Source organism: Pelobates fuscus, chromosome 1, assembly GCF_036172605.1.
Source record: "Pelobates fuscus isolate aPelFus1 chromosome 1, aPelFus1.pri, whole genome shotgun sequence".
NCBI classification, from domain to species: domain Eukaryota; kingdom Metazoa; phylum Chordata; class Amphibia; order Anura; family Pelobatidae; genus Pelobates; species Pelobates fuscus.
Window position 1 is genome coordinate 294,670,605 of NC_086317.1, and position 14,606 is coordinate 294,685,210.

Consider the following 14,606-nt stretch of genomic DNA (forward strand, 5'->3'; position numbering starts at 1 on the left):
TGTTCCAAATGGTTCAGGCAGGAGTCAGAGATGTAACTGGGGATTTCTTACAGCTGAAGAAGAGGGAATGAATTGAGATGAAGGATCCGAATGGCGATTATGAGCACAAATTATTAGAACAAGTACAAAGCCACCAATGAACTTATACCATTCTCTGTTTTATTGAGGCATGACAAAAGATACATGACAGATAAAATGGAGTCATAACAAACATCACATAGGCTTGGTAAACATGGAGAGGAAATAACTTCTAGCAAAATCTGCCTACTTTTTAAAGTTTTAGAAAATAGACATGAACACAGTTCAGGTTGAGTAGTCAGAGAATAGGAGAATGTGCAATACTAAAGAACTGCAAGAAACATCAAGAGGTAATTACCACTGGTCAGTGACACCGACCATAGTAAATGGTGTATATGAAAAAGAAAAGAAAGCAAGAATAAAACATATCAAACATTGTGCACTGCAGGTACAACATATGAACAGCTAGGCTGCCAGAAAGTTCAGTGGCCACTCAACCGATACCTAAGGGTGGTGAGACCCAGCTTCCAGCTCCAGCAGCCATCACAGAGAGATAACTCCCTAAGGACCATGCCACTCGTGCCAGCATCTGCTTTTTAGCCTCACCAGTGTCTTGATCAAGAACCTCAATCTTAACAAATGTTCTGATACAACTGAAACGTTGATTGTTTCTAATGCTAAACCCAAGAGCACCTTTTTTATATCTACAATGCCAGCCAATTAATCATACTACATTGTATACCAGGAAATTCAGATTTAAAATGTGTTTTCTTGTATTGACAATAAGCCCAAATCAACCATGTTAAATAAATAGACAAGAATAAAAATCTATGTAACAAAATCCTATGTAACATTGAGAAGATCATTGATGGTAAATCAAAAAGTATAATTAAATGGCACTAAGGTAGTTTAAATAATATCAAAAGTTAAAAAAATTCCAAAGCCTTGATTTTGTTCACAGTATTTTGAAGTAGGTACGCGCTATCTATACGCATAATCAAAAATCTTCTATAATATATTAATATTCTGTTTCTCATTTAAACCTTGACAGAATCTGCATATAAATTATTATATCTGCTGTAATTATCAGTCAACAAAACATTTCTCATCCTTTGCCAAAAGAAATCTTCAGCATGTGGATTTTTTGGCCATTCCAAGATAGAGCTCTTACATATTTTTCTTCTAAGTCTGAGGTATTGTGAATTCTGTAGAACTGGTTGCAATAGTACAATTATAATCACATCCATATTTTCATCCATCAGTTTTTGCAAAGCCAGGTAAAATGCTGTTTTGAACTTTCCACTTCTCACATATTTTTTGGTGAGAACAAACAATGTCTTTCTGCTAGTGTCAATACTTAGTATAATATTATCGATAACAGCTTTTCCTGGTTCCCAATCCCTTTCTTCTAAACAAAGGACGTGTTCCTCACCATTACCTTCCAGGTGGTGACATAATTCATTGAAGACCCAGTCACTAACAGCTTCATCTTTGGTATCGTAAGATATATAAGCATCAAATAAGGTTTTTGAGGTAGAGATTTTACTTCTTTTAAACTGTGCAGCAAACCAGTTATAGATATACCACATATCCCAATAAAATATATGTTTCATAATGGGCAATGCAGTGGAAAGTATAACTAGGCAAAAAGTGAAAAAGAAAATGAGCATACATGTGCTATCTAAACTACAAGCATGCAGGTCAAAATATATAATGCCAGTTCCTTTTTTATCATTGGGAGTAGCGCAAAGGACATCAGTGGCCAGTCGTGGAATTGTGACATTATTTTCATTGATCCACATTATAAAGTCTGATATTTCACATCGACAATCAAATGGATTTCCATTCAACTTTAAAATGTGTAAATAATTTTCATTGCCTGACAAGAATATAGACTTATTTATACTCTGAAATTTGTTGTAACTCAAGTCTAAATAGGTAAGATTGCTTGCCTGGTGTAGGAATGCAGGAGCCAAACTAGAAATCTTATTGCTATTGAGAATAAGTTTTTTCAGTGAATATGCATAACTGGCCACGTTGGTCATGATCATCGTAATTCTGTTATACCTAAGATCGAGAAGCTTCAGATGTTTAAAATGCATCAGACCTTTCCAGTCAATAAAAGTAATTCGATTATTGTTTACATACAGCTCTGTAAGCTTTTCTGGCATACTGTTGATCACCTCACCAGAAAGTTCATAAAGTCTGTTGTGAGATATATCAAGAATATTAAGATTTCTAAAGTGCTTAAAAATGTTTACATACCGTTTGTCACCATTTTTCCATAATACATCTAAACGGTTTCCAGCAAACCTTAACTCTTTTAAAGAGCGACTCTTAATTTCACACTCAGTTAGAGTAGATATCTCATTCCAGCTTAAATTTAAGACCTTGATGTTATGTAGATTTTCAATAAATTTCAGGTGATGTGTTACACTTTCCACTACAAAATAGTGCTTGTTATAACTTAAATCCAAGACCTCTAATTTTGGTATTTCCTGAAATGCATGGAAAGAATCAAAATCAAGTTTATTAAAAGACAAATCTAAGTATGTTAAGTTTCCTAGGTATACAAACTCAGTTCCATTTAAATTCTGACCAATATCATTTGTAGATAGATTCAAACATGTTATGTCTCCAAATGATCTGAAGTTTTCTGGGTCAATATAGAAAATGCTGTTCAAGCTGAGGTCCAATGTTTTGCCACTTGAAACACACTGGGACTTTCCTGCAGGTAGGAATTTCTGGACCATCTCAATATTAAATTTTGAAGTAACATCAAAATGATTAAGTTTTCTTTCACCCCCTTTTGAAGATAACTCCAAACACTTGCTTTGATTGACATTCTCAGAGAATGGGGAGATTTTATTCTCGGCCAAGTATATTACTGTCAAATTGGGAACTTTTTGGAACAGTGTAAAATCAACTTGCGTGATAAAATTCACTCCAAGATCTATTACTTTTAAATTATGAAGTTTTGTTATAGGATCCAAATTATAGCTAGTAATATCTTGAAAAACATACCCTTGTAAGTGTAATTCTTTAAGGGATGATAAATTGGAAAAAGTATTGGAAATATTAATATACTTTGGATATGACTGTAACTCATAATTAAAAGATAAGTCAAGTATTTCCAGCAAAGGCAGTTTAAGTAAAAATTCTGCTGATTTCATTTCTTTTACCAAATAATTTCTATCAAGATGTAGGATTTGTAAACGAGTTGTATTTTCAAACCATTTGGATGGTATTGATTTCAAGGACGTATTACAAAGGCTCAGTTCTCTCAAATTTATAAGATCCTTAAATGCATGTTGATGGATTTTAAGGGATGACTGCCCTGCACATGGTTCACATGGGTAAGCAGCATTATAGCACCTTGGACAATTGCCACTCAGATATAGGACTGTTAAATTCACCAAATTCTTAAAATCGTGTCGGCTAATTACTTGAATTTTGTTGTTGTTTAAATAAAGCACTTGCAATGACAATGGCAGCTTGGAGGGAACTTTGGTTAAATTATTAGAGTTGAGATGCAGTACAGTTAATTGTTGAAGCCCCGCAAATGCTCCATCTTGGATCTCGAAAGATTTGTTGCACTTGTTACCATAGTAACAATTGTTTCCAAGGTATAATTCTTCTAGCTGTGTTAGCCTAAAAAAACTTTCATTGCTAATCGAAAATATATTATTTTCCTGAAGACTCAATATCTTTAAAGAACTAGGGATCCCTGTTGGTATTTTACATAGATAATTATGATCAATATATAGCTCTTTAAGTTTTAGTAGGCCAGCAAATGTGTCTTCTTTAATCTCTAGCCCTCGTTTGCATATATCCGCGTTTCTGGTTTTAGTCTTTGGATAATGATTCTGATTTATGTCAATTTTTGTGAGATTATACCAGTTTGCAAACAATTGTCCATATAGTGTATCTATAAGATTGTTTGATACAAGTAGCTCAGTAAAGTCTGCCGAGAACTTGATGGGCTGTGGCACATTCTTTAACCACCGTGCACGACAATCGAAAACAACTTTTGATCCATTTTCATTAATATCACAGGGAAAGGTCCTGTTTGGATTCACATTAGGCATGCCAAGAAAACAGCAAACTGTATGTAGAATCGACAGAGCAATAAACAATTGCTTGAACATGATCTCCTGAAAAAAACATCAAAAGATAAAAAAAAAAAGAATAAGAATATTTCAAACAAACAAATCAATTGCAAACAAAATCAATTCTATCACCAGGAAAGTCTGGATGCTCTGAAACTCTTACCTTTAAAAGTAAATACCTACAAGTGAGCATTAATCCAAACATTTGAATGATTGTCCCATTGTCACTAGAACGTAATATATAATATTAAGCATAAATATTAAGGCAGCTCGAGAGTGACAGGTTTCTCAGGACAGATGAGTGCAGATTTTAGAATTATTTCTCAAATGAAGGGATTGTAGGTTTTAAAACCCCTTAACTTGAAACCCCTTTTTGTTTAAAAAACATATTAGCATACGTGTAATGAAAACTTTTAATGAGTCACTAGCACCTAAACATATTAAAAAAACAGCAATTTTGTGTATAAATTACTTTCGGACAAACTTTGAAGTTACAATTAAATAAACATAAAATGTAGCCCATACATATGAATTATCAGGAAATACTTGCTTATTTCCAGATATTTCACTGTATGGGCTACATTTTACCATATATAGAAACTTGAAACTTGGTCAATTAGAATTTTTCAAGACAGTAATTTCTTCATTATGTTTTATTATCTACTGGTCTGATACTTACCTACTTGGGTTTGTACTAAGTGGGAATTGCCACTCCTTATTTGGCAATGTGTCTTCAAACTTGGAGCCAGTATTTTATGGGCTCCAGGTATAGGTGAGCAAAAACATTTCACCTGTGTATAATTCCAACACTATCTCAGATATATTTCCACTATTCCCTTTGTGTTTTCTCTCTTCTATTATGAAATTTATTGGAGGATTGGGATCCAGAGAAGAGGTGCAGTTGCCTCCAGAAGGGCACACATACGTGTACATTCAGAGCCATATCGTACAAAAGACTCAAAACTTTGTGAGCATATACCTTATGTTCCTTATGTTCATATACTATATGTTAGTGTTTACTCTGTTGTACTATTGCGGTTTTTTTCTCTCTCTCTGTCATTTATTTATTTGTTTAGATTCTTTATTTTTGTGTGACCAATAGCATATTTGATGATTACAGCAAAATTCGGGATTGTTCTAACCTTAGTGACCGAATAATCTAAATTTTATTAAAGACAGGAGGCGAATATTTGCTTTACTTTCTTTACTGTAACTCCCAGCAGCAAAGAAATAGTTAACATTAAGTAAAAAATTTAACCAATCAGAGTGTATAATAGAGTATGTCCAGTCATCAGGCTCCTCCCAGCTCCTCTTTCTTGATGCAGCCGACAACCGTAGAGTCAACCATGTAAACAGGAACGGTAAATCGATGAATAGTTCAAAATGAAGTCAACCGTGTAAACGATGTGGGAAGAACGTAGGTAATTCCTTGTGAGGGTAGTGAAGGGTTTTCACACTAGGAAAAAATAGAGAGAGAGGTCGTGAAAGTATGGTTTCTTGTGTAAGAGAAAACACTTAATTACTTAAAATTGTATGTTTTCAACCAAGTGTACACCAAATATTCTGACAAGTCTTATGTTAATGTGGATAGTATTTGTAAATGTAGTTGCAAAGAGTAGCCTGAAACCTAGATTATGAAAAATAAATAGTTTAGTAAACAGAGGTGTTGCGGAATACCTACCTAGTTGGGTTGGGTGCGTATTCTAGCGGGCGGGAAAATATTCGCCTCCTGTCTTTAATAAAATTTAGATTATTCGGTCACTAAGGTTAGAATAATCCCGAATTTTATGGCAAGACAGGAGGCTTCATATTTGCTGTTTTAAAGCGATGATAAGATGGAATTAGATACATGAGAAGATTGTCTGAAATAGAAGGTTCTGAAGGTGGATTCTCTGGACCAATCTGCGGAGGTGAGGATCTCCGCTAGGGAGCCCCCAGACGTAAATGCGGAAGAGGCAGACGCGCCTCTCACTGAATGAGCACCAAAACATGGGTCGATGCCTGCTAGGGCCAGTAGCCACTTGATCCAATGGGCAATCGTGGGGCATGACACTGGTTTGTGAGGTCGAACGTATGACACCAGTAGGGGGCCTGCTTGCGTTCTAAGGGCATTAGTGTGAAAGATGTAGTGTTGGGCGCAACTAGCTACGCAAAGCATGGGTTTGTTGTGGAAGTAAGAGTAGTTTACCATAGATGAGTTGGTTTTTGTGCGTCGGGTAATGGAGAAGTGTACTCCCTCAGGGGTAAAATCAACTGCATGGATGTCAAATGCTCTGATGTCCGAAACTCTTCTAAAAGATACCAGACAGTGCAGCAGTGCCAGTTTGGCTGACAGTTGTTGGAGAGTGAGCTCTACATTAGAGGGCCAGGTCTCTAAGAAGGATAGCACAATAGCGACATCCCAAAATTGATTATATTTGGGAGCCGGGGGTCTCGCTAGGCGGATGCCCCGCAAGAGTCTGCATATGGAGGGATGTTTGCCAACCGCGGAGTTGTCAACAGGGCTATGAGATGCCGAAATGGCAGAACGGAAAACATTGATTGACCGATAAGACTTACCCTACTCGAAGAGTGATGCCAGAAAGTTCATGATGTTAATCAAAGAGGCTGAAAAGGGATCGATGTCCCTCTCCAAACACCAGCTATTCCAACGTTGCCACGCTGAGAGATAAGAACGTCTTGTTCCTGGGGCCAAGAGTCCCCTAAGAGTCCTCGAGCAGTAGTCGAAAAGCCAGAGACATCCCAGGATCCCCTGAAATGGTCCAGGCCACCAATCGGAGGTGGCCTTGTAGTGCTAGTGGATGGAAGTTGCCCGAAGGGTCCCTGAGGAGGTCGTAGTAGTTGGGTAGGAGTAGGGGATAGTCCACTGACATCTCCAGGAGATAGGGGAACCATGGTTGGGTTCGCCACAGTAGGGTTACCACTGTTATCGTGACACCCTGTGTTCTAAGGTATTGTACCGTGCATGGGATCATGAAGAATGGAGGAAAGGAATATGCTCCGGATGTTGGCCACGGTTGGAGGAAGGCATCTACTACCAGGCACGCTGGGTCTGGGAGCCAGCTGAAGAATGCGTCCGTCTGACAGTTCAGGCGAGATGCAAACAGGTCCAGGTTGAGTGGCCCTCTCAGAACCTGTAGATGGTGGAAAATGCGTGGATCCAGTTGCCAGTTGCTGGAATCCCTCCAGTAGCGGGAGAACCAATCTGCGACTAGGTTGTCGGAGCCCGGGAGATATTCTGCACGAAGGGAGATGTTCCTGTCCAGGCAGAATTGGTACAATTCCTTTGTCAGATCTGATAGCATCTTTGATCGGGAGCAACCCAGACGGTTCACATATCGTACTGCTGAGACATTGTCCATTCTCAGGATAAGGCAGCAGTTGTAGGCGTCTTTGGCAAAAATGCGGATCGCGAAGGAACCAGCAATCAGTTTGAGGCAATTGATGTGTATGCCTGTTCTGATGGGGACCAGAGGCCTCCGGTAGAACGTTCCGAGCAGGTGGCACCCCATCCGAGGAGGCTTGCGTCCGATTCCAGAATGAAATCGGGTTGTTGACCGAAGATAGCCCTTCCGTTCCAGGCTTCCATATGTTGAAGCCACCAGTGGAGTTCCAATTGGACTTCGCCTGTGAGAAAAATCTGTTGTTCGTAGGATGTTGAACGCTGCAAGTAGTGTGTTTTCAAACGTTGCATTGCCCCATAGTGTAGTGGGACTGGAAATATTGCCTGGATTGAGGCGGAGAGTAGTCCAATTATGCGGGCTAAATCCCTTAGTCGGAGATATGGTGAAGCCAGCAGTCTCCGGATCAGGTTACTGACGCGGCTCTGCCAGTAATCCTGATTGTACGTTAGTGTATAGATGGGTGCAGACAAATTCGTTTAGTTTAAAGAAACAGTGGCAAAACAGTAGTTGTGGCTTAAAGGAGGGACAAACCTCCTGCAATTTATTGAGATAAAGGATAAAGTAACTATTAAGTATTATAGGTATGTGAATGGTAGTTTAGAAGTAAAATGTACACCATGTTAATATATATATTTATAAATTGATTACAAGCTGTTATTGGAATAGATTCACCTGGGAGGCTAAGCAGCAACGAAAGAGGAGCTGGGAGGAGCCTGATGACTGGACATACTCTATTATACACTCTGATTGGTTACATTTTTTACTTAATGTTAACTATTTCTTTGCTGCCTGGAGTTACAGTAAAGAAAGTAAAGCAAATATGAAGCCTCCTGTCTTGCCATAAAATTCAAGGTTTGCAATACTTTCATATTACATAACAATATCCGACAATGGTAGTCGTTGTACATAATATACATGTAACCATAGCTCTGAGCCTGAGGGCTCCCAATATCTACCAGCGTCACATTTTGAGTTATATAAAATTGGAAATGCAAATCAACACAAACGATAACGTATTAATATGAATACTTGTCATGACTAATGTTGACAAAACGTATCAATCGTAACAATGTAGCTAACTGTTGCTCTGGTCTCTAATTTTTTTTTCTCTTTTATATGTATATGGGAAGACCTCAAGTCCATATATAGGGGTACGTTCAATATTTAGTAACTTTTGTACACGCACTTTCATGTTTTTGGTGTGGTGGTACATCACCTATACATTGCAGTATCAGTTCATATATATAAGTTAATAGGTATCTCTGGGAGTTCCCACAGAGTGTCACAGCTGCTGATTTTTCATCAAGTCACAATAATAAGTAAAAAGCGCATATTATATACACACTTATTGTATATTTTTTTTTATTTTTCAGTTATCTGTTAATCCTTTATAGAAAAAGGGCTGATATGTTGGTATTAAAATAAAAATAAAAATAAATAATTCTTACATACAGGTGTGACAAAAATGTATACATATATGGTAAAATAGCCTGCTTATAGCTAATTCTAAGGACCCTGATGGGATTACTAGCAGCACTGTTTATTGAAAATGGCAAAGGAATATAAACAGAATGTCCGCATATGAGCATAATGACCACATACAGTAAGTAAAGCAATATATCTAAAATAAATATTGCTTAGTACTTTTAAAAATACTTTTAACAACTTTTATCACTCTCTGTAATGCGGATGGAATGTTTACAGAGAAATGGGAGAGCTCATTCACTCCTCCCCCAGACTGTAAGGAATTGTGGCATCCACTGAAACTTATTTTACTTTCTGTGAGGAGGCAAGAGCTGTAATTTTCAGCACATTTGCAGATATTAAATGTGTGGAATGTGTTCTTGACAAATATGTGTTTTTCTACAAGCTGGTAAACATTTCTGGAGTATAAATGAATGAGAGTAAGACTTTACGGATTAAATTTTGATTTGAAAGTAAATGAAAGTAAAAACATGTATACACAATATTGGGAGTGAAAACTTTACTTAAGAAGGCATAAGGGGAAATTGTGCAAGGGTAATGTATTCCCTAACAAATAACTGTAATATTTCTAAAATAACATGTATCTGTTTAAATGTAAATGCATCTGTAAAGGCTTTGTATAATGCCAGTGTGCAAATTAAAACAACCAAACAAGCAGATATGTGTAATTATATTTTTTTATCCATATGTAAGAAAGTGGTTCTTGTAGAATATATTTGGTGTGTTAATTAGCTTGTTCTTCAGTGTTATCTACATTTATATATACATACTTATCACTACATGTTTTGTTTTTTCTCCATTAATGGGGAACTTAGTGAATAACCGTGACAATCATATTGTCTATCTGCTGGAAATAAGCAGGTCTTGAAAACCAGATACAATTAGTGAAGACCTCTCCCACCTAGACGGCTGTGCTATATTGTAAAAGGGGCAAACTTAAACCTCTAGATTGTAAGCTCAGTTGAGCAGGGCCATCATCTACCTATAGTTCCTATAACATTTTGTAATTTTCATTTTTTCCCTTTATAATATTGTAAAGCTCTGCAGAATAAATCGGCGCTATATAAATGCTAATAATAATAATAATGGGAGCAGTTTGCCACTAATATACTTAAATATTGTATGTTATCTAAAAAAAGACCACATTGGAGCCTCCTCTTTGTAAAATAATGTCTATGGACGAAGCTGCAGGGAACAGTCTTCTTATCCTTCCCTTCATCTTTATCTATATCTTTTCCACATATATTCTTACTTAACATAAAATACCCGATTAAGGTGCTGCAACAAAGCCTTATGAGGTTTAGACAAAAAATATTTTTTCTCGATATTTGTTTATTTTTCTAATGAATCCTTGTTCAGTATGCTGCATGATTTCGACTACATTGTATCACCATTGTATTAATGAAAATATATGTAAAGTATCCTTATGTACCAACCTGTCAGTCAAAAATAAAGAATTGAGAAAAAAAGAAAAATATTGAATGTGAGCATTAGAAACTTGGTTGAACAGAGAAATCACTCCAACTGGAGGAAATAAAATAAGTTACATTATGAATAGCTTAAGCAGAAGTGTTTTGCTCTTGACAATACTTACTAACTAAACAGGAAATACTGCTACTACCTCTTACACGCAAAGGATTCTGTCAAACTCAGTTACGTTCTGTAATGATGTTTACATATTAGCCTCTGTTGCTGTTTGCATTACTTTTCAATGCAAATACTATTTCAAATCTAAAATAACAATCTCTAGACGGCACTAATTAATAGAAGATGTGAAAAGTGTGAAAGTTGTGGTATTTAAAGACCATTCTATAATTTAGCAAGATATTTATATTGTTGTGCTCACTGATCTCAGAGAAATGTATTCAATAGTCTGTACATCTTAATGTATTATCATATTCTTAAAGCAAACATCAAGGTTTCATAATTATCTTCTTTATATGTATACTAAAAGTAAGGTAAGTACCGGTATATCTTTCTATATTGTCCTTATACCCTTCACCAAAATCATTTGTGTGTGATTTCCAAGGGGAACTGCCATTTCCGTATTGTTTGTGCACAATTTGGACAAATACAAATTAAATTGATTTGTTGATGACACATATAAATGGAATTTTGTGCCGTACTGAGAGTGAGCATTCTCTGCCAGGGTTCTTCACTTTGTCTCTGCATGCTGCGCATGCCAACAGATTAATCAGGTATGTGGTTCTTTTATATATATATATACCTGTCCACCCCACACATCACTCAAAAGTAAACTTATAGGGGAAGTTTCATCAAAGTGTTGCTGACATATTTAGTTTTTTTTTATTTAATTTTGTCCAAGATTCTGAGCATATCATTAAAGGAAAAATCTAACATAAGAAATCCAAAAATCTATTACTAACATTAGAGTTATTTCTCTCTAACTATTTAGAGGTAGCTAGATTTAACTATGTAGACGTTACAAGGGTAAACATGGGATGGGCGGCAGCATTATTACAGTGCTATTACTACAGTGCTGCCACCAGGGCCGGATTAACATAGGGGCTGATGGAGCTGCAGCACACTACTCTTAGGTTTGCCACCTGACTAGTATTTTACTGGTTTGCCACCTGACAGCACAGAGTCCAGACAGCAGCTCTACAGCTCAGGTAAGAGAGGGATGGGGGGAAAGGCAGCAGGGACACATGGGGACACTGAGACACTAGGGGACATATGGGGAAACTGAGACACTAGGGGACACAGACACTAGGGGACAAAGGGGGACACAGACACTAGGGGACACTGAGACACTAGGACACATGGGGACACAGACACTGGGAGACCTGGAAACACAGACACTTGGGGACACTGGAAAACATGGGGACACTGGAAAACATGGGGACACTGAGACACATGGGGATGCTGTGAGACATAGGGACATTGGGAGACATTGGGACACGGAGACACTATGTCCCCATTTCTCCCAGTGTCCCCATGTCCCCATCCAGTGTCGCTAGTGTCTCAGTGTCCCCAAGTCTCCCAGTGTCTGTGTCCCATGTCTCTCAGTGTGCCTAGTGTCCCCATGTGTCCCAGTGTCCTTATATGTCCCAACTGTCCCCATGTCACCCAGTCTCCCCAAGTGTCTGTCTCCCAGCCAGTGTCCCCTAGTCTCCCAGTGTCCGTGTTCCCATGTCTCTGTGTCCCTAGTGTCTTAGTGTCCCCAAATGTTTCAGTGTCCTCATGTCTCCCAGTGTCTGTGTCCCTAGTGTCTCAGTGTCCCCATTTCTCCCAGTTTCCCTAAATGATTCAGTGTCCCCATGTGTCCCAGTGTCCCCATGTGTCCCAGTATCCCTATGTGTCCCCATGTCTCCAAGTGTTGTCCCCATGTCTTCCAGTGTCGTCCCCATGTCTCACAGTGTCCCCCCATGTCTCTCTGTCCCCCGGTCTCTCTGTGTCTCCAGTATCCTAGTGACATGGGGACACACTGAGACATTGGGACACTGGGAGAAATGGAGACACTAGGAGACTAGGGGACTGCGCGACATGGGGACACTGACACTGTGATACATAGGGACACTGGGTGACTTGCAAGACTGAGACACTGGGAGCAATCCATCTATACAGCAGAATAAAACTGTGAGTAGTTTGTTAGTGATTTTACAGAATTTTCTCTGATGTGATTTTCTGATTTTCTCTGATCACTCCTTGTGATTATACAAATGATTAAGGCTGGTATTTTTTTCCAAGGTGGCAACCCTAACTACTCTTGCTTAAAGGAGCACTATAGGGTCAGGAACACAATCATGTATTTCTGACCCTATTATGTTAAAACCACCACCCTGGCCCCTTCTTGCCTCCCTAAGTATAGTAAAATATAACTTGTATTCAAGTCTGCAGCTGCTGGCTCTGCCTCTGAACTGACTGTCTGCTGACATCATCAGAAGTGGTGGTCTGAGCAAATTACAATACTTCCCCATAGGATTGGCTGAGACTGTCAACTAGGCAGATCAGGGACAGAGCCAGCACAAGTCCAACATAGCCCTGGCCAATCAGCATCTCCTCATAAAGATAAATTGAATCAATGCATCTGTGTGAGGAAAGTTCAGTGTCTGCATGCAGAGGGTGGAGACACTGAATGGCAGTGCGCCACACTAGGCAGTACTGCCCCAGGAAGCACCTCTAGCAGCCATCTAAGGAGTGGCCAGCGGAGTTATTTTCTCTGAAAAGACAGTGTTTACTGTAAAAGGCCTGAATGGAATGATTCTACTTACAAGAACAAATACAATAAGCTGTAGTTGTTATGGTGACTATAGTGTCCCTTTAAGTTTGGAAGCTTAAGCGGAATGTATGGGAACAAAACTTGTGTGGACTGGCTGACAATAAAATTAGTTTAGGTAATGCAGACGCTGGTCTCTCTAACACTGTGGCATGTCCACTTTCTTCTACACTCACTACATCCACCTTTTCTCAGTTTCAGACTATATACCAGGAACTTCTGCCTGCTAGTAAGAAGGTAAGGAGACAAGTGGACATGTGAGTGCTAGGGGACAGTCCTTAGAACGCATGGAGTGAGCGCATCATTAGACAGATTTATGTCAAGCTCAGGGTGCTGCCTGCATAGTATGCCCTTAGTTTGACAGCCTGTAGGATTGGCGGGCAGCCTGACATGCATTCATGCCAGGCAGTCCTTCAAATTCTTTGGACAGACATGCCCCCTTTTTGGGCATGTTCTCCCCTTTTGGCAAGTCTGGCCACGTGATTCGCACCAGTGGCCCACCCTTTTACCCCGCCCATTGACTTCCTGCTTCACTGGACACTGCTGTTAGGGGTTATGGATTTACTTGAAAGATGAAAGCATAAATTAGAGAGAGATTAGCATAGAGTATGTGTTTTCTTATAGCTGCATCCTATGAGTTTCCCTACAGCACCATCTCCATCAGATACATGACGCTTGGGAGGTATGACTGTTTTAGTGTTTTTGGTCAATAAGATTCCGTAATTAGGCCCATCATAATTGTCAGCGCCAGGCCCAGTGTGCTCTTAATCAGGGCCTGGCTGCCACCCACCCCATGCGCCTATTTAGGGTTAATAAATGTGTAGGGGTTCAGAAAAATACCCCTCTCTGTTTCATTTAAGATTGCGCCTTTCAGGACCGGACTGTTGTTGCGATGTTGTACATTTGCGACCAGGCATCTTTTTACACTTTTGTGGTGTTTGTGTTTAGCTGTAATTGTCCGCTCTCTCATTTACTGTTCCCACACAAATTATATATTGTTTTTTTCAGGACAAAAGGGGCTTTCTTTACATACCATTATTTATATAATCTCATGTAATTTAATTGAAAAAAATGAAAAAATATGATGGAAAATTGAAAAAAATACATGTTTTTTGTGAAAAATCTTTTATGTGAAAAATCTTTTACTCATCTACAAAAGCGAATAAAAAAAATTGCTAAATAGATTCAACATGTTGTCCTGAGTTTACAAATACCCAGTGTTTACATGCTTTTTGCTATTTTTTTGCATGTTATAGGCCTATAAGTACAAGTAGGATATTGCGGTTTCAAAACATACATTTTTAAAATGTATCAATAGTGACATTGTAACATTATTATCTGTCATAATTC

At 38.4% G+C, this 14,606-nt stretch overlaps 1 protein-coding gene across 1 annotated transcript; it reads right to left on the bottom strand.

The window, feature by feature from the left end:
• Window positions 1-1,055: 1,055 nt before the first annotated feature.
• TLR8 (toll like receptor 8) lies at window positions 1,056-5,070 on the bottom strand. Its single transcript, XM_063428185.1, has 2 exons — window positions 5,053-5,070; window positions 1,056-4,172 (listed from the first exon to the last, which is right to left on the bottom strand). Exons 1-2 carry the CDS (start codon window positions 5,068-5,070, stop codon window positions 1,056-1,058), a joined length of 3,135 nt encoding a protein of 1,044 aa, XP_063284255.1.
• Between the last annotated feature and the right edge of the window lie 9,536 nt (window positions 5,071-14,606).